Source organism: Gallus gallus, chromosome 6 (assembly GCF_016699485.2).
Source record: "Gallus gallus isolate bGalGal1 chromosome 6, bGalGal1.mat.broiler.GRCg7b, whole genome shotgun sequence".
NCBI lineage: Eukaryota > Metazoa > Chordata > Aves > Galliformes > Phasianidae > Gallus > Gallus gallus.
In genome coordinates this window covers 32,221,904-32,243,511 of record NC_052537.1, presented here as the reverse complement: position 1 = coordinate 32,243,511, position 21,608 = coordinate 32,221,904, and the positions used below count along the sequence as shown (strand labels likewise).

The 21,608-nt window shown below is 38.3% G+C and overlaps 1 protein-coding gene across 5 annotated transcripts; it reads right to left on the bottom strand.

The window, feature by feature from the left end:
• Positions 1-4,269: 4,269 nt before the first annotated feature.
• Positions 4,270-21,604, bottom strand: ACADSB (acyl-CoA dehydrogenase, short/branched chain). Of its 5 annotated transcripts, none has more exons than XM_046942965.1 (11): positions 21,461-21,604; positions 17,746-17,911; positions 16,731-16,831; positions 15,771-15,977; positions 15,173-15,343; positions 12,803-12,928; positions 12,327-12,419; positions 10,518-10,607; positions 8,862-8,999; positions 8,197-8,296; positions 4,270-7,677 (listed from the first exon to the last, which is right to left on the bottom strand). In XM_046942965.1, the coding sequence occupies exons 2-11, from the start codon at positions 17,762-17,764 to the stop codon at positions 7,607-7,609; spliced, it is 1,116 nt and encodes a 371-aa protein (XP_046798921.1). In that variant the 5' UTR covers positions 17,765-17,911; positions 21,461-21,604; the 3' UTR covers positions 4,270-7,606. The 5 variants fall into 5 exon arrangements, with proteins under 5 accessions (XP_046798921.1, NP_001026411.1, XP_046798918.1 ...); NM_001031240.2 differs by having other exon boundaries at positions 21,545-21,604; XM_046942962.1 differs by having other exon boundaries at positions 17,746-17,908; positions 21,545-21,604.
• Positions 21,605-21,608: the final 4 nt, after the last annotated feature.

Here is a 21,608-nt window from a genome sequence, read left to right as displayed (position 1 = left end):
AAGGTAAGTTTATAAAAGAGCTTTCCTATTTTACTACATCTAATAGTTAATAATTTAAATCTGTAGCCATTATCATCATATAGATTGACACAAACGGCATATGGATCATTCTGGGGATGAGGGTTAGTTTCTTTTAGGAGAGAATTGTTTTAGTTTTTGCAGGAAATTAATCAGGGGAATGGGCTTTGTGGAGCATGGAGCAAATCTAATCTGTTCTTTGTTCAAATTTGCCTTGCTCCAATTCCTAGCAATTGTAGACAACATGCTCTTTTGTTCAGGAGCCACTTGTTACATGCATAATTAGAGACTGCAGTAGCTGTGTTTAAAGAAAAACTGTTTTCCAATGTAATGTGTGATCTTGATAATAGTATTTTCATCAAAGGTAGCAATTACATTCATTAAGCTGGGACTGGCAAGGCAGCGAGGAAATTAAGTGGAAGGTGAATAAAAAGCTCCCTGTTTCTTTTTAAAATCTCCGTCTCTTTATAAGTTGAAATGCACCATGTTGAGCTGCAACTGGAAAATACATACTGGATATAAAAAAAAAGAAAGAAAGAAAGGAAAAAATAAAGTCCTCCTTAACCTTTCTGAATAATGATCCAGAAGATATCCTAGGGACACCTACTATAGATGCACTTTTCAAATTAAAGGGCTTTATTCTACATTAATTTCTTATGCAAGTTTTAAACGAGCTCAACATATGATTCAGGTCTTTAAAGGCTCCAGGGCTCTCTAGGATTAATTCACTGTTCTTTTCACACATAAATTAATTGTTTTGTGTTCTCAAAAACGGCAAACAGCACATAAATCAACCGGTTTAGAAGAGACATGAGGCTGGTACCTTTTGCAAATCACCCAAGTTGGCTATTTACACTTCATTACTATAATGTAACTTCTAAAGGGAAAGCTGTAAAAGTAGGACATATGTTATTAATTCTAAACGGATTTCTTGAATGCATAACTCATTTTTAGCAATTTGATCCCCTGAATGACAAAAGTTGTAGAGCCGTTCTTCCAGCACTCCAATTATATATTCTTTTTTCAGTTAATAATTCAATTAGACATCACTAACGTACGTGCAAACATTCCCACATTAGAAGTGGATAGTTCTCCCAGTACCACTATTTTTGCCTCAAGCCCGGTGAGACTTGCAGATGGGAAAACGTGAAAACCTAAGGGTGAGCCATGGAGTAGTGGGAGGGCTGTGCCCTGCCTGCAGGCTGCCCACAAGCACTCTTGCTGATGGAGCACACAGAAATCCCATTCTGGGGTTCCAAAACGTAATTCTGCTGTCTTCCAGGCACTGTACTGCAGGCTGAGAAGCAGGGGTGAGCAGGTACTGCCCCTTGTACCTTCACTCTCACAGCCAAGGCAGCACACTGCTGTCCTACTTGCTGGGCAGAAGGCGCAGCACATTAGGTCTGCAGCCAAGATACTCCCTGGCAAACAACCCTTTCATCAAGTGGGGCAAGTCTAACTTACAAGCATTTACAGCAGGGCAGGAACTGAGATGCTGACCATGGCAGTGCTGTGCTGCTGCCTGAACAAGGATGTCCCAGTACACTGTCATCTTGAGGAAAGAGAAAGATTAGAGCCAGAACCTGCCTGGCTGTGGCTCCCAAAATAACTGCTTCTCCCTCTGCCCTTCCCAGAAATAGAATATGAAACCACAGCATCTTGGACAAATTGGAATTTGCATAGTTCTGCGAAACATTTCCTTCAGTTAGGAATGATTTAATTATTCTTCACTTCCTCTTCTAGAAATCATTCCTGGATAATGATGTTAGCATAGAGCAGATATGTTTCAGTCAAGAAATTGATGTAATTCAGTGCCAGAAGGCTTTTACAGTACCAAAAGAAAAAAGAATTTTGTACACTTCTAAATAGAAATAACAGTATAGAAAAGGTTGGCAATTCAATTACAGTAGTCTGAGTCACTGGGTCACTGGGTGTCTTAACCTGGTGCCATGTCAGCACCCTGAAGAATGAGGGGACAACTCACGTGAACCAGATTCTTAGATTCTAAATAATTATTAAATCACAACTAGCTGTATTACCTCCAGAGAATTGTTTATCTCTGCAAATTGAATCACCGAAGTCAAAGTACAGTAGAGCTAGAATACTTGTGATATAGAATGGAAGACCTATCACTGCATCTTGCTTTGGACCTGAGAAACTGAGACTCCTCCACGATAGTTAAATATGTTTTACAAGTAGCTTGACTGAATCCAGCTTTTATTATTCAAGCAATAAGTAGAATAACCCGCCACAGCAATCAATTGGAGACCTTACTTCAATTAAACTGAGAAAATTACTTTCTAAAGTTTGCCTGGACAGATGCTGAGAAGACAAAAGTAATTTGGTACTTAAGGAGGGAGCCCAACAGTTTGCATTTGATAAAAATCACGGAATGGAACATAAAGAGTTTTTCATTGAACATGGGGAAAACAAGACTACGAATGTAAGTACAGCCTTCACATCATATACCAATCTTCTAGTACATCATAGGGAGTCATAAAACATTTTCAAAGTTCAAAAAGTACCTTAGCTGAAAAAGTGCTTTGCCTCAATTCTTATGAGAACAATCGGAGCAAATGCTGCATTTGGTGCACAAACATCTTCCACCTCAGGAACAGAACGCCTAACATTTTCCTTCCTAAAACAAACAGCACTGGCTTTGACACTAAAACATTTGCTGTGTACCAACGCACCATCAGCTCAACTAAGAAGACAAATTATACTGAGCTTTTCAGTATTCAAGCACACTCCCAGAATCTTCACTTTAACTTCTGAATGAGATAAAATGCGAAAAGCCATAGGACTTTGTGCCTACACCTGCTATCCTGTTCATCTGATGGGTCCAGTCAGCACTCAAAAACATTGGCTGAAATCTTTCAAGAGAAGGAAACAAACACCCCTTCAACCAGGAAAACAACTGTTCTGGATATGCGTATCAGAGCTTCTTGCTTCCTGTGAAGCAGAGACCCAACCAAAGTTTCTTTTGCAGGCCAAAATCAAAACAATTGAACCTACCAGGCCCAAAGAGACACGAGTTATAAATTCAGCATGAGCCGACCATACTGCAGCTCAGCACTCCCCTTCATTCTATTTACACTAGGAAAGAAAGTAGTGTCATAACTGGAAAAAAAAATAAGACATTTCCCTATCTGCCAGCTAGTACTGTGCTTTAAAACAAGCAAGCAATGCCATGCCATCCCAGCTCTTCACACCAATGAGTGCTTTCCCACACTACCCACCTTTACAGACAGAGCTGCGAGTCCTGCTCATGTGTGCACATTGAAGAATAGCTCTAAAGGGATGTAAACCCACATGGTTTCAAATGACAGAAGAAAATACAAAATGCTATAGCTGCCTGTTGAAATTGTCTATCTTTTTGATTTATATTTAAATCTATTTTGTTAAAAATGTTACATTGTACATTCTTTTGAACACTAACATACCAGTATGAATCAACATGTGAACACTGATCTATGAAGCAAGCCATTAGGAAACACACTGGTTAGTTTCAGTTACCTAACATGTTACTGCACACAAACAGAATACTTTTAAGGGAAAATAAACACCAAGATTTGAAAGCTTAATCATATCTCTCATATCAGCCAATGAGAAATTCCCTCCATTGCACTAAGTTGGACTTTGCTCATTATAGTGACTGATCTTACAACTGCCATGTTTAACCAAAATAATTACTGTCACTCCTATTTGTTAGCCTACAACTCAGGATTAACCACACGCTGATGGCTGACCTTGGCACAGACTTGGGAGGAGTGCTCAGATGGGAACCAAACAGGCACTCACTCCCTCTCACCCTCTGTGTACAGCTGGCCATGCCACGTAGCTCTGGGCAACCAAGTCCAAACGAGAAAGACTTCCAACCATTCCCTTCCACTTAGACTATGGAGTTACATTTCAGAGAAGACAACTCCTTGTAAAATGCTCTGCAACTCCTACATTTCAGTATAACAAACTGTGAAAATTCTTTTGGAATCGTGCAACACATCTTCACCTGTCTCATCAGCTCTCACTTGATTTGTGCCTCCTCCAACAGTTTGCACAGTGATAACATAACAGGTAAATATTCATGAAGTATTTCTGGCAGCTGTTAGCCACTCTTACATTATTCTCTTTGGAGAACATCTACCACGTCGGTGCACTGAAAACATTGGGGCCAAGGAAAAATGTTTCTTCAGTTTTCATGTATTCAATAAGCAAGCTCAAGGAAGTCAGACAGCTGCTTTTGAACCGGACTGTGTTTCAAATCTAGTTTATTATGGTATGAAGAACTTGAAATAGGTCTCTCACCAAAAGATTTCCAAATGGAAAAGTAACATCATGTTAATTAGAAAATTCTTTACATAGTGAAAAGCTCCTGTGGAACAATTACTCTGCATTTCACATCATCCTTTGCTAACACAATCTTCACACAGGGAAAAGAAAATACGAAAGAAAGAACAACAGCATCAGAAACATCATATAAAAGGTTATATTTGAGTATTTTCCAGATAACAATTAAACCTTCCTGTGGATACCTGCGTCAGAGCTTTATCACAAACCGAAGTAATACGAAAGAAATATGACAGAAGATATATTCATTCTGTCTCAGTACAAAACTTGCAATTTAAAAGTTTAAATGACAGATTACTAGAGAACCATCAGCTGATACACAAGATTAGCATTGCATCTAGTCAGATAGCAAATTCAGGCACTTTTTAATACATTCTCAGGAAATGTTTTTTTCCTTTTTAACCAGTCCAGATGTAGCATTTGAGTACCGAAGACGTTGTTCCAAGGTAATAGACTAGATCAACTGAAATGACTAAGGACATATACGGGGAAATTCACTAATATAAATGCATATTGTGTATGAAGCAGCTTTAAGTCCTACCCTCATCACAGAAAGCCTTGTAACATTCACCATGCCAGCTCTGTTGCCCGACACCTACTGGTCAAACCACCAGTAACAGTCCTATGCTCAACAGTGCTAAGTGCAGAAGTGCAATTTATAACAATCCATAAATGCATATCCAAACTCAACAGGGGTGGGGTCTACAGGCAGCTCTTAACAGCTCCTGGACAACAGAACACACACTATTACTAAACTAACGACTGCATTAACGCAGCCATGGAAGCAGGCTTAAGAGGATCAAACAAACTCTTCCCAGAGAAAATGGCCACAACAGCCAATGCTGACACAGTGGTGTGTGCCCTTTTTAAGGAAAAATGGAATCTGGGAAGGATTAAAGTTTACTGTGCGCATATTCCTCCACAAAATTTTGTAGACAGAAATAAAATGCATTCATTTCTTTCTAAAGAAAGAATGCAGAGAATACAGCGTATGGAACTGAGAGACATGAAATACAGTCATAATACTAGCTGAAGGACTGACTTTGCCTTTCTAAGAACTGTTGAGTTGCTGATGAAGCTGTCCACGTAGCAGCCAAGTTTAGACTGCAAGAATCACATTATGAGGTTTTTTTTTTCCTATTTTAAATAGACACCTGACACAGTTCTACACAAAGAGACAGTCCTTTTACATGAGGCTGAATATCCAGCCCTAAGCAGTCCTTCAAGGAGCTCTGCACTTTCCTTAATAAAGGGGTTGCTTTTAGCACTATATTAAGTCAGTTAAGTACCATCACTCACTTTGTAGCCTCACACAAAACTAAAGAAGCCAAGCTAAGATATTGCCTTGCACTACAAGACCCATTAAACAGTATGGATCAAAACCTGATCTCTGCTGATACTTGTGTTAGCAAAGCAGGCCGGAGCAGCTGAGGACAGCCCCTCACATTAGCACATTGCATCACAGCAATCAAGGACACTCAAGTATTTATAGTAAGATTATGATCAGCGTAGTCTCACAGATGCCTATGTTGAGCAAAGTAACTGCTGTTAGTCATTGTAGTGTTCATAGTCTTCACTGTAGTCTAGCATCTGAAAGAAAGTCTGCAAACAACCTGAATTGTATTTTAACAGTAATATATATAGAAGGAACTTTCAGGAATTCTCTAGCCTACCCTCCCTACCCCTGAATTTTTGAAAATCCCAAAGCTGTTGAACAAACTCACATGGAAAGTGCTTTTTTTATTTGGCATAATTATCACATTAGTTCTTTGCCTGTCAACAAGGCAAAGAGCATATGTGGGGAAAGTCATTCACTAAAATAGTTACTTCCCTTTAAACTTGCTTTCAGCTTCAAAGAACTGATGCTTTTCTCCTTGCTTGTTTCTTTGTATAAGGCACTGCAGAGTGTTTGTCAAAACATACCTATTAAGGGCCCTTTTCTGTAGTTGGCCAGAAGATTATCTGGGAGTCTCAGATTATAACTTTCTAAGCTCCACTCAAAGTTACACATGTGACTAGAAAGCTTTAAAAATGAGATCCTTCTAAGTTGGCCAAAACAGAAAACCAATCTTTCCCTACCCAAAACACTTGAAACAAATTGCCAGTTACAGCAATTATATAATTATATAAACTTTCACTCTTTTGACTCTAAGTTAATTAGTTCTCCAACACTGAAGAGTCCTCAGAAGTAAATGAAATGTCTAATTTTAAAGTAAACAGAGAGGGACAAAAGAGCAAATACATCTCAAGAAAATTATCTCCCTCTCTCTTCAGTGAAGATAACTGTCTCTTAGTGGTTGCAGAGAAACCACTAACTTCCATGATTTTTTTCCCCACAAATTAATAATCTCTCCCTAACTCTCAGGAAGGTTCTGAGGACTAAAGTTGGTAACACACATTGAACATGGAAAGGCCGCTGTGAGGTAGTATCACAGCATTCCTATTATCTAGCTTATATCTCTGTCTGTCTGAAGAACCAGTAGAGCTTTTTAACCCCATTTCACAGAGATTTCAACTCAACCTTTTATAAAAGGATATCTATAAATAGCCTCTTAGATTTAAACCCTTAACATCTGAGAATGCTGGAAAGGGAGGCAGACATTATCCACCTTTCAATACTACAGACTGGGGCTGGAAGGGCTTAATTACCAAGATATACTTAAGAACACACCAAAGGCTGCAAAAAAAAAAAAAAAAAAAAAAAAGACTCCAATTACAGCAGTTCCACAGACATCACTCCCCAAAAGAGGAAAACCACCCCTTTTACCTATTTCCAAACAGCTCTCCTCATACCCCATGCTAAAAAAAAAAAAAAAAAAAAAGGCATAACGAACAAACTGAAGTGTTACACCATGCAACAGTTGGACTGCACATGAAGAGACCTTTCCCCCAGGCAGCTTAACAAGTTTTTTACATCAGGTGACTTAAAAATTTCTTTTGTTTCACTTTGAAACCTTGAAGTTCAGATACACTGTATAATCTAAAGCAACAAAATAATTTCAGCTATGAGATGTTTTTAACTCAAGATTCAGATTTGAATGTGGAATTCATGATTTAGCATGATTTACACATTCACTGCCCCGACATGTGGAATTCACTGTTTTCCTGTGATTTTGTCTCTGATGATGCATTCTTATTCATGGTATCACTTTTGATTTCATATAATCACAAAAGAACCTGTAATTAATGATTAATACTCAGTGAAGTTGTTTCTGTTATCAGTCACAAAGTTCTTAAACTTTCAGTACTCCTGTGCTAAGCTTTTTGCAATGGTGCTCAGCTGGATATTTGAAGTTCCTTCGTATATTGTACCTGAAATCAGAACAGAATAAGTTAGAAGACTGTAAGATCATGGTGAGTACATCAAGAGATAAATATATTATCCTAACAGTCCAGCTAGAACACTCACAATTACAAAGTGAAGCTTTACTAAGCAAGTTCTAGAACTAATATTCATGTAGATGTTCATATCTTATCTGCGACAATCAAAATGCTTTTCTTTTGGTACAACAGAATGACAAGAAGTTTTCATGAAAACCAATTCCTAGATAACCAACAAAAAGCTAACCATCAACATAAGAAGGCAGCAATTGGTAGCGGTGTCAAACCCTTAGGTTCAGCAGTTGTACTGGTAAACAAGGAAACCCTCATAAAATTCTACACAGATTCAGATCTTTAATCCGAAGAAACTACATACAAAGATACATTTTAATCAGTGTTGATTAAAGCTCTCAGGGAAAAAAAAAATCTCTTAAAAAATTAGCCAGTCATTCATGTTCAAAGTATAATACCAATGCCAGAAGAAAGATTTGTTTAGAAGCTATCACTCACCTATTTTGCAATCACGATAGTACTTTTCTATTGGATAATTCTTTGTGAATCCAACACCACCCATCCATTCAATACATTTACTAGTTGTTAGTGTTGCAACCTATGAAAATGGTTTCACTGTTACTATTTCAGGATTCAACATCTGGTAGGCAACGCTATACTTTATGCTATATAGTCATTAAAGGTGAAGACAAAATAGTAATTACAACAGTACCTAGAATAAGTGGGAAAATGACAGATTGATATTTTTGTATTCATCTTATGCAAGTTATTTTAGAACATCAACATTCTTCCACATCAGAGAACATCAAGAATTCACTATTATTGCAACAGTTCATATGACACCCTATTAAATTAACTGGCAGAAATATGTAAAACAGAAATTAAAAAGAAACAGAAGCAATGCAGTTCTGAATCACATTAAGCATCACAATTGTGGACCAGCTAGGTTGAGCCATTTATTTCTCCAGCCACAAAAAGAATCCTGAGAGAATGAAATCTCTCTAGATAAGTCAAAATACAAATTCACTTTCTCTTTTAATGGCAGAAGAAATACAGCTACAGATTTCACAGCAAAACATGACTTAACAATTGCACGTTCAGTAATGGAAGAAACTTTCAAACAGCAATGAAATAAACACATTGAATTGAAAACTGTAAGTTACCTCTGCAGCATAGTATTTGGCCATGCTCGCCTCCTTTATGAACGGCTTTCCTGTTTCTGCAAGACGGGCTGCATTGTAGGTCAACAGCCTTGCAGCCTCCAACTGTGTGGCCACCTGAGCTATCTGATGTTGCATTGCCTGCAATAAGCATGTCATAAGTCAGACAGAACTAATATTTAGTATTCAAGTGAATAGCAAGAATCCCTTTCTCTTCGTAAAAGGATATATCTACACTCAAAAATAAGATGAAAAAGTAATCCAGATAGACCAGTAATTCTGCATGGCTCTGCATTTGTGACAACAAATTCGAGAAATCTGAGCCACTGCAGTCCTTTTAGAAATTGCACTCTTTCTGCTTCCCTCTTCTTAGATTCAGAAGTACAGAACTTCTTGCCAGACTGGACAGACAGAGTCAACTATTTGAACCCATGAGTATCAAAGAAATCTCAGCCAAATGGCAACATTCTGCTCAGCAGTGCAGTGACAAGAGTTGGTCAAAGTGGTATATTTACTTTGCAGCTATCTATTGAGAATAGTCATACACTAACACATCTAGTTCTCTTATGAAGCTTAACTGAAAGAGACATGAAAAAAACTTCTTAAAATGGAGAACTACTAAGGCAACAACCACCTCTTCCCATTCACAATAACCATGAGACAAAAGCTATGGGTGGCTTAGAAAGAAGTACAGAGGATGTCACTGATGAATGGATTCAAGAGGATGGAAAGTGGTGATGGAATTCACCTCTAAATGGCAGGTATTAAAGAAGAATAGGGTAACTGAAAGAGATACAAACATTATGATGACTGAAAATGAATATTTAATAGTCTGACTTGCACCTAAAACACAATGAAATCTTTCATCTTATTAGAACACTAACACTGCTCCTTAAAATTTGGAGAAAAATATAGCAGAAACGTAAAGGCAGGTCAAAATAACGAAATAATTTGGCAATTACAAAATTCAATTTCCCATTTGAAAGACAGAGTTCCAATAATTTTCTAAATATCTCTGGGTGCTTCCTAAAATTTGTACAAATTACCAGTAGCATTAATGCTCCTTCCCTTCAGCTGAGATGTAGGTTTCTTTTAACAAGAAAATTACTACAGTAATTACAATTATACATCTTCCTTATTAAACTATACATCATTTTTGCAACAAAGAGTCTTTCATTTTAAGATACAGATATTATCATGAAAACTAAATGTCTTTATATAACAGAGGAAATATAATAATTCAATCCGTCTTCCTCATCTTTCCACGTTTTCCAGTGTCTCCAGGAAAAGGCCTTCCCCTACACCTCATGTAAGTGTGTAAAAACTGGAATGTGCTCAACATACTGTGAGATTAAAACCAGCGTATATTTTTCAAGGCAGTGAATATACTATCAAGCAAAATGAGCTGCAATACTGTTTCAAAATTATAAATGATTTACATGCCATTTGAAAAAACACAACATTGAATTGATATATTTCAAAAGGCAGATGAATGCTTGTATGAAATTCTTCTGAAAACTTCTTCTCAAATATGGAGGAAGTGTGACAGAAGATCAAGCACAAGGTATGAAAATCAGGTAACTCATTTTACGAACTTCATCTACTGTTATCACTGCTACCATCTCAGAGAAAACGTCTCATGAGCCCATTAACAAGTACCTGGAAATCAAATATGCGTTTCCCAAACTGGACTCTCTCCTTTGTGTATGGAACTGCATGGTCAAAACATCCCTGTGCCAACCCTAACATCTGTAAAAAAAAATAAAAATAAAAAAAAATAATAAAAAAAAAATAAAAAAAATAAAAATAAGGCATATATTCAGTAAAAATTAACCTTACAGAGGTCAGAGCAGAGAGTCATTTTCTGGTCAAGTAGTTCACCTTTGTAAAAAGCCTGGTGCTTCGGAGAAAATTTTTCTTCCTATCTAATGATTGCTAAAAGAAATCCAAAATACGATGAAGGTTCTATACAGAATCTGAAGAGACAGTTTTACAGTTACTCAAATTTCAGACATTCACTCCTTATTCAATTAAGATTCTTAAAAAAAAAAAAAAACCAACAATGCCTATGAAAAAGGGTATGTGGGAAAAGAATGTAAGGAAATAATGCAGTGCTTGGCTCATTAGCAACGCTGGCATATTTATTGTTGTCTTGAATAAACTCATGTGAATGAACTAAGTACATCAGCTTGAGCACCTCTAACAATATATACAGCTACCTTGCACTAAAACTGTCTAAAACTGTTTTCACAGCTATAATTATACTTTTATATAATTTTAATTACCTTTTAAACCTATCACACTGCAAAACTAAATTCAATACTACAGGGCTTCAACATTTCTCTTCTTGTTCATTCAAGTTCATTTCTCACCATTTACCAAAAAAGTAGTAAATAAGATATAACAACTACCTGACCTTAACTTTTAATTAGGCTGTAAGTATAACTTGAAGTAATTAAGTTAAATTCTAGATCATGTATTTTACTGCCAGAGCATCCATATTATTTATATGTCTGGGAATAATTGGGCCCATGGCTCTAGTTTTTAAATGCCATATCTGGCCAAGTTTAATCACAGATGATTTTTAGAAATGATGGAAAAAACACTGCATTTAACAACACAGTATAGTGCCATGTGAGAACTTTTAGAAGGACTACTACTCCTGCTGTGCCTATTCAGAGGTATGTCTGCAAGCTGGAGCAAAAGGTAAGCAAGGATCAGTAGTACAGGTGCATCGCACCCTACACAGCACAGCTAAATCCACAACACAATACCAAGAAAACATTACTTTTTTAAGAAGTAAATTCAAAAATATAGAAAAAAAAACTTGTCATAAGCTGTTTTATTATAAGAAATTATTATTATCTGCTTTCCACTCAAATCACCAGCAGTCTGAGATCCAAAGTGAGTTTACAACAAAATGCAGTACTTGGAAAAACCTCCAAGATGAGCAAATGATTTCTCGAGGATGCCATTAAGACACAATTTTCAAACAGAACACTGAACTAGGACACTTCTGTTACAAAAAAACATCACACTTATTTCAAAAATAAGTTAACTTAAGAAAAAATGGCAATCCCATCCAATCACAATGAGAAACATTAATATCATACATTCCAGTATGTTATATTATCTAGAGATCTACTGTTCAAAACAGAAATTTACACAATGAGAGACAAAAATGTTGAAATATTTCTGAAGCTATAAGTTAACCACCAATACAAGCTAATTGCTATTTAATATGTTTAAATGTATTGCTTATGTCACAGAAAGGATTTTATCATTTGCAGTTGTTGCAGTGTATTACTGTAATTTAGACACAGGGACAGTGACATCTAGTGGCAATATAGTTTTTAATAAAGTATCTCCTACATTGTTTCTTCTTATTAGCTACCAAGGCTTCGTAAGGTTCAATCCAAATACAAAGTTACAAAATGGTTGCATTCAGCATTAAACGATGTTACCCACCTGTGCAGCAATCCCTATTCTGCCACCATTCAGCATTCCAATAGCATACTTGTAGCCCTGTCCAATCTGCCCGAGGATATTTGTTTCAGGAACCTAAGGAATGAAATCACTCAATTATTTGTGTTCTATTCTGCTTTGCAACTGCTAGAAATGTCCACAGGTGAATCGTTGTACACTTTGTTTAATTTTCCCTGCAAATGAGGGCAATAAAACATAAACCAACCATCTGCTTGTTAAAAGATCCGATCAGAACATTCTCTGATTACAAATTCAACTGGGAAAAATGGTATCAAAACTTAGAACTTAGAACTCAATCCTCCTGAATATTTCTGAGAAATAGGGATGACTGTAACAGGCAATGAAGGGGAAAAAGGGAGAAAAAAAAAATGGAAATTTAGTTAACATTCTTTCTTTATGTGTGATCTAGCTCAAATCCTACACAAATTATGCTTCAGTAGCTAAATAGCTTACAATACCTTAACATTTTCAAACGTTACTGGGCAAGTAGATGATGCTCTGATTCCAAGCTTATCCTCCTTCTTGCCTACATGTAGTCCCTCTGTGTCACGATCCACTATGAAGCATGTAATTCCCTTGTATCCCTAGGATGAATTAAAGAAAATAATAACTGTTCTTTCATACTAATATTACCAAATGCTTATGCAAATATCACATTCCAACACTAACATTTTATGCCTGCTTCATACATTACTAAATAAGACGCTGGCATTGTCATCTGCTCCCCATATCTACTAATTATAGTTCAACACAGGTCAAAGCAAACACTTCTATTAAAGTATTCCACGTGGAAAATAGAATAATTTGGAAGTTCTCTTGAGAGGACAGGAAACCAGCATTATGCCAATGGAACGGGACCGCAGTGCCTGTCTTTACTGGAAATCACTGGGGAGGCAACTTAATGCTGTATTGAAACATGGCACAGTTAAACACTGAGCTGCCAGGCAGAGGGTGTGCTTAGGCTCAAGTGGACAAATGAGTAACAGCTCTAAACCCACCCGTCAGAATATTTTACAGTATGCAAGTTTTTAGTTAAACTCAATCACTCCAGCTATGCTTCCTATGGAAGGCTGCAAATATTCACTTCCTTTTAAGGTTGTCCAACGTAAGGATGCTCACCAAGGAGACTTATCACTGGGAACTGTGTCTGAATATTCAAAGTTCAGTATAAATACGATAAAAGCCCTGAACGGACATCCAGGATTGCTAGGCACATTCATCTTATGATTCCAGTCTGCAGAACATGAATACCACTGTCTTTTCATTTTCAAAAAGTAGTGGGAACATTTTGTAAAGTACTCTGAAATCATCATGATGGGTGTTGTACGTATTCAGATTGCAATTTGGACAGGACACTCAATAATGCATGTGACAATACATAGACTGTACAGCCAGTCTAAATTCTGACACCTCTATGCATAGGATTACAGTCTTCACACAGCTGAAACCTTAGATTCCCAAAGTACAGCAGTGATTCCTGATAGCTGTCACTTTCCCTTTCTCCCTGCAATTTATTCTTATTTCCAGTTCTCTCTCCTTTCCCCCACTCATTCATGTTTTCTCAGCATTCCCTCCTGCCAGAACCACAGCAGTCTCTCACACTCCATTCTACAAGGCCCAGGAGAGAAGTGCAAGGTTCTCCAGGCCATGTTCTCATCTCTTCCCAAACCTACCACCCACGGCATTTCCTTCTGTTAAGAGGATGACACCACGAGGCAGGAAAAGTATTGTGGTTCTTGTGGAAGAGTTGCACCTTTAATAAAGAGGAGGCTAGTCTTTCCTCTCTGTCATGGTTTTATGATTTCTGTTATCAGTATTCCATATCATAACATTATGTAGTGCACTGCAAGTTAGAGTTAATGGTACACAAATCTACAGTGGCCTGTTCTCTTATATATACTGTTGTTAACTGTTAGCTAATCCTTGAAAATCAATGACTTTCAAACTCCTTCTTGAATATTAACGTAAAATCAAATTTCTAACTTTAAAAGGACAATACATTCTTTGAAAATGCTACACAGACTAACAGCTCCAGACTATAAGGCAAAGGACAGCAGTTAACAAATATGGAAATGACTTATCAAATGTATTTTCAGGTTATGAAGTACTCAAATCACCCACCAGATTGTGACGAAACGAATAAAATTTCAGAAAGCAACACGATGCTCAAATGTTCTATCCAATGAAAGCAAAAAAGAAATTTTTTATTAGTCAGTTTTGAATTTTAATTTAGAAATAAGTGTCTTCAAGTAAATTTTTAAAGAAAAGGATACTGGAAAGAGTTCCAAACAATTTAGTTTTGTATTGGATTCTCTCTCTGCTTTGTGGTACAGTATACTTCAAAGCTTGCAGTTGATTTTTCTGAGTCTTTAAAACCAATATACAAATTAGTAAATGACAAAACTTGAAACGCATATTCAGATATGGGTTTGGTTTTCTTTTGTTTTATCTGAACTCTACTACTGTGTTCTTGTTAATTACCGAGTGCATGTAGCCTAAGCTCTGTCTTGCCTTGCAAAACAGCAACTTGTCAGTTGGGCCAGAAGTGTCACAAACAATCTGTTCTTCTGTTACTCAGAAGAAGACCAATGCATGCTGTGCTCATCATCTAAGTAATTATTCTGACATTTTTATTTTCCCTGGTGGGAGGAATTTATTAAACTGCTCAGCGAGTTCTCTACTTTTGTTGGAAAACATTTTAGAGATTTGTTCCCATCTAGAAAAAGATGCAAAGAATATTAGCCCTTAACATCAGATTATTAATATAAAATTCACAGTAACATATCATCACCTGACATTGAAAATAACATTATGCTTTAGCAACTTACTGAGGCAGGATCTGTATTTGCCATCACAAAGAAAACCCCTGCATGTTCTGCTAAGGTAATCCACATCTTTGAGCCATTGATAATATAGTAGTCTCCTTTCTTTTCAGCACGAGTCTTCAAAGAGAAAGCATCACTGCCAGATCCAGCCTCTGACAGGCAAAAACTGCCTATCTGTCAGGTAAAGGGAAAAATTCATTTTAGGAATTCTGCAACAAAAATAGTTATCGACAAGCACAAGCCTCTTGAATTCAAACCTTCTAACCTACCATCTCAAAGTAACTAAGTTTCAGGTATGGAGGTTAAAAACAGAAACACCATGTAATTCCATATCTCTCGCAGTCAACTGCTATAGAGATTTTTTCCACAGTAAGTTAAATTTTAATGGAACTGAGACCCTCTCCTCTCATCTACTGATGACAGGATGCATCTTTACTACCACAGGTCTCAGCTCTACCAAGTGTTTCAAAGCTCACATATAAAGATATTTTCCACTGCTGCAGTCACCTATTTAGCTACCGGAAAAAAAACACCCAACCACTAATATTATGCAACTTTGGAGAACTATCCTATATTACAGTAACATGATATGTTGACTCACTGTATCTTTAGACACTCTAGGCAAGTAGGTTCTCTTTTGTTCTTCTGTTCCATATGTGGTAAATAACCTATTTGTCAGTGTATTTTGGAGTTCACACATAAGAGCTACAGTTGGATCAACTTTGGCCAATTCTTCTACTGCCAATATGACAGAAAAAAATGAAGCTCCAGTTCCTCCATATTCTTCCCCAAGCTCAATACTCATCAGCTGAAACGGAAAAGATGTAAATATATCAGTCTTTCTCACAAATTCTCACCAACCTGTGAGCCAAAGCTAATACTTAAAAGACTAAAATAAAAACTACAACATCTAAGCATTTCCAGGTCCTTTCTTAAAGATGTAGTTCCTTTCAATGCCCTTTACAAACTAAAAAATTCACCACAGAAGAGTCAACTTGTGCAAGAAATAATTCACAAATGCAGAATACAAGCCAAACATCACTCTGCAATTTCAATGTAAGTCCATTATTTAGAGTTTGTACAAAATGATGTTTTCAACATAGATGAGCATTAGGTTTGATAGCAGGAAAGGCTACAATTGAATGCAGGAATGACAAGCACAAGCTCCTGTGGCTGCCTGATGCAGAAACAGAAGACTCTCAATGCCCTTCTCCAGTGGCACTTATAGTTATGCTGGTCCTAGTATTCCATGCAATTATTCCCATCCAAGGAAAAAAAAAAAACAGAAAGATGGCAAAGATAAAGAACTTGAAGATAATTTGAAGAATGCAGTATAAGAGTGGAACAGATGGAAAGAATATCACAGTAAAAGATGGAGAGAGATTAAAAAAGAAAATAAACCTGCCCTTCTGTTGATAAATCCAAAATTTTCAACGATTCATTAGCTCAACTGAATTCTCTCTCACAATCTTTTAATCTAAACACCTGAAAAGTGGACAGTTAGAAACTCATATTAGTGGCGTTGTTTTTTGACTAAATAATTAAATAAAAATGTGCAGACCCCTTGTTCAAACAATCCCTTTATTACAGAGTCTTCCATTTTTGAATTCTCATCCATTTTTTGTACCAGAGGCGCAACTCGTTCCTGAGCAAATCTTTTCACTGTAATGAAAGAAGAAAAAAAAAAGCATGTAAGTATCCTAACACTCTACTTGAGGATCACTGAAACAGTCACGTGGTATTTCTGAGAGGTTATGCCTCTATTCTGACACTCCCAGACAATTTAATAAAAAGACAAGAAGTTAAACAAAGTATTGTGCCACAGTGTTCGATTATCATTCACATTACAAGCTTGTGAACCAAAACAAATACTTCCTATAGATTTAGAAACTTCAAAAACAACTCAATGACACTTGCATGTAATTATTTGACAAAAAAAAAAAAAAAGAGGAAATATTCCCAATATGTCCCTTATTTTATTAGCTGTATCTTCTTTACAAATTCTACTTCTCACTTGGGCAGTCTTAAGGCTTTAACACATGCTGAGTGTACAAGGTCATAAGTAAGACTGTTCCTGTTCAACCTGAGCCCTAAAGATCTCTTCTAGATGTGCAGGTTCTCACTCTGATCCCTCTGCACCAAAGTCTTCCTCATGCAGGCCTGACTACATTGCAGGCACATGTCACATCTGTCACCATCTGGGGATAGGTGAAACCTCTGACAACCAGCTAAAGCAGTGACCCACAGCTGAACCAAGCACTTCTGAAAGGGCGTGAGACAACACCAGGCAACTTCACTGCTGCAACAGCAACAGTTTCAAACAGCTAATATTTACTCAGGCAGAGTAAACTGCACTCTGGTAAGTGCACTTGTGCTCTGGTAACATGGAAGAAGGACCAAAACAACATTGCATTCTTCTCTTGTGATCTACAGCAATTTAAAAATTAAGCAAAATTCAACAAAACAATCTCAGCTAGAGATTTAACTGCAATTAAATGACAAAAATGGATTTCTGAAGGTAAGATTTCCCTTCTAGCTAGGCATTTCTGAATTTTAACCACACAGAAAATAGGTACCCATATCTTTCAGCATCATCTCCTCTTCAGTGAATGTTTGAAGCGGAGCACAGACGAGTCCATCAGTTGTTACATTTGGCACAGGTTCCGATTTGAAGGATCTATAGACACATGGAGAAGCCCTCCAAGAGGCTGCCAAGTATGCTGGCACATTTCTTTTCAGCTGCTGACAATAAATACAGAACATCAGAACAGTTAGCAGAATTTGTGTCTGTAGACTACTTAAATATTTAGTAGTTTTTATTTTAATTGAAAAAATACAAAATTAACCAGTGCTTTTAGCCAGTAACAGAATAGGAAACAGCTTACACTCAATTTTCTGACATCTATGAAACCAAAACAATTTTCCTGATGTTTGCTGATCGAATGTTATTCTAAAAAACAAAACAAAACAAAACCCAACCATTTAAAATCATTAGTTTTAGTCCATTTTAATGTTTGCAGCAAATAAACTCTGCTGACAGCACTTATTTTTAAAGCAAGCCTGTGCAATATTCATAGTAATAAGTGTACATTTTAATAGAATTAATCAAATATGATTCATGTACAACATTCTTCCACAAGACCACTCAACTTTAATAAGACTTATCCTTCTCACTGATTTTCTAGGGACCAGCAACTCTCACTTCTAAAGCAATGACAGCCCTTTCTCTGATTATCTTGCTGTAAAAGGGCATGACTTCAACAGCACTGTGGACTTTTCTGTTCCAATTGAGATCTTACTTATCACTGACTGATTTTCAGAGCAAACATTTCACAATCCAAGCACCAGGTATTTGAAACTTTCTATATAGTTTAAATCCTACAGCAAGTATACTGATAGTACTCTGTAACTAATTATTAACAAGTCTTAGTTGGTTGATTTATTTAAAAAGTACAGGAAGGAACTCAACCTGATTGATTAACCTCACCCCACTCAGAAGCATCTCTCCATTCATCCATGATATAAAACAATCTCAAATGACATCAAGAAGCAGTGGGTATCCACCCAAGAGAGTAGAGGTATTACACAGTATTTTACTGCAGGGGGAACTCTGTTAAGCATGCATGGTAAAATCTGGGAAGCCACCAAAATGAACAACATAGACAGCGTGGCTTTTGGGAGCAAGCTGCACACAGTGATCATCAGCTGAGCAGACAGCGATAAAGTAACAGAACAAGTTTTGCATCTCGGGGAGCTATGAACTACTTTCTGTTCAAAGAAATACTCAGGTAGATAACAGAATTAACATAGCAAACGTGAGTTGGCTCAACAGGCTAACATACGGAGCCTGCTGCAAAATTTATTCTATTATTCTCAATTATTATTAATTATTGCTATTCAAAAGTAATACTCAAAAAAGAACAGTTTGACCGACTGAGCTCAAAAGAGATGAGACAGAAACGTTGCCCTCACAGCTCCATGAACCCAATGCACTCTGTGGCCGTTGTTGTCCGATCAGATCTTCGCTGCAGATTTCTGTCACTGTTGCTGTCAGAGTGAACTGCAGACATTCATTTCTTATCAAGACAACTGCTGACAGAAAACCCTAGCAGAGACACAGCTGTGCCATAAAAATAATGCATATATGAGCAGCCTCCTGCCAACATACATTTTTGCTAGCACGCACTCTTAACCCCACAGCAAGCAGAGTGTGCTGTAAGCAGACTGCTGTTGGCTCACAGAAAGCACGACAAGTTAGCAGCGCACATTATGATAGCAGCATTCCTCAAAAAACAGCAGAAACTTTGGGGTTGGGAATTAAAAATTCCTTTGATCCTTCCAATAATTACTTTTCCATGTTGGATTTCAATACCTGTCACCACACTGACTGAAGAACCGATATGTAAAACAGACCTGTGGGCTCCTTTTGTCTTAGCAACAAGATGCCCAAGCAAGGAACATTACTCCAAACAGCCATGTACAACCAGAAAAAAATAAAAGGAATTGTAATGCAGAAGACAGACACCGTTGTTTGTTCATATTCAGCACCACAGATTACATAAAACAAGCACTGACTGAGTGAGACTGATTCAGGAATACCATATATAGATGAGCAGCAGCAACTGCAACGCTTTCAAATGAAGATTAAGTCACTGGAGTCTCCATAGGTCTTCACAGAAAACCAAACTGAGAGCTATTTCAATAGAGGAAAACATCTAAGATAACCATGATCTTGAAGCTGACAGTAGTTACACTGAGCAGGCAACAAGCCAGTACTGTTGAAACAATAACTAGTAATACTCTGGGTGTCACCCATACTTTCCTTAGTGACTCTTAGCACTGGGATGTAGACTTATTGACCATGCAGGTGAACACATCACTGAATGCACATAGCGTTCTCTGCCCCACTCAAAGTGGGAAGTACACATTTCGTCAACCACAGAGGAAAAATACAAAGACTTTTCTCAAATGAAAATAGGCAGCTGGGTGAGCTTGTCTAATCAGCAGCTCAGCAAGGACAAACCAAGTGCATGGGGCTACAGTGGCTGAGGTAAACAGCCAAACACCTGGCAGCAAGCTGCAGCTTTGTGCAGCCAACAGTTCAGTGTCCATCACAGGCTGCAGCCTGTACTGCAGCAGGCTCCTGGCAACAATGCCAAAGGTTTGGAGAAACTTAGTGCTTAATGAGGCACTCCCTGAGTCCAGTTCCCCTCCTCGCCACTCCAAGAACACAGCAGAGTTACTTCACATCACCAGAACAGCCCTGACATGGAGCCCACATGGAAACTCACAGACAGGTCTGCTAGTCACTGTTCCGGGTGCCTCACCCTGAGCAACAACACAGCATAGACACAATCAGTTTTGAATGTAGGCTGAACAAAATCAAACGTTTATAGCTTTATTCTTAGAAGCCACTCAGCCATATAAGTTTTATGTTCTCAGATAGCATTGAATGTGCACAAATGTTACTCAGATGCCTCAGTGCTGCCTCGCTGATTCCTCCCCCTCTTTTTTTCTGTAGGCAAGGCAATGTACACTGCCAAGGGACTAAAGCTGCCTGCCCTACCAAAACCACACACTGAAACATAGTTGCTGGGCTGCTTATAACGTTACTTTTTATCTCAACTCCTACCTTCACCTCGGCTTGCCTGGTTGTCTCAGCTTTTACAATCTAAAATACCAACAGCTGAATACTACAGGAAAGCTGGGGAGGAACTTTGCACAAGGACATGTGGCAACATCACAAGGGGAAACGGTTTTAAACGGGAAGATGGTAGATTTAGACTAGATATTAGGAAAAAATTCTTTACTGTGAGGGAGATGAGACACTGGAACAGGTTGCCCAGTGAGGCTGTGGATGTCCCAACCCTGGAAGCATTCAAGGCCTGGATGGGGCTGTGAGCAGCCTGGTCTAGAGGGAGGAGTCCCTGCCTATAGCAGGGGTTGGAACTACACGATCTTAAAGGTCCCTTCCATCCAAACCATCCTATGATTGTAAAGTGAGGCTATAACGCTGCTGGGCACGTCAGCATCACTAAGATGTAGCTTTAACCGAGAGCACGGTGATGTACACCTTCCCAAGCCCACCGCCTCCTCCTCCGTGTCCCTCCCTCACGTTCTCCACCCGGCTGAGTTCAGACCTTGCCCCGTCCCTCAGCACCGCACACCCGCAGCCCCTCTGTAAAACGCCCCACTCTGGGGCTCCAGCAGCCAAAAAGGACCCGAACTGCGACGGCTCTGAGGTACCGCCTCCCCACTCCGAACCAGGGACCGCTCGGTCTTCTCCCTTACCACCACCGACCCGGCGGCGGCGGCCGCACCCCGCAGCAGCAGCAGCAGGCGGGGCGGCCCTCAGCCCGCAGCCCCGCGCATCACCTTAACGCCGCTCCTCAGCCAAGCTGCCGCCGCCGCCATGCCGACCCGCTGCCCGCCCCCTCCG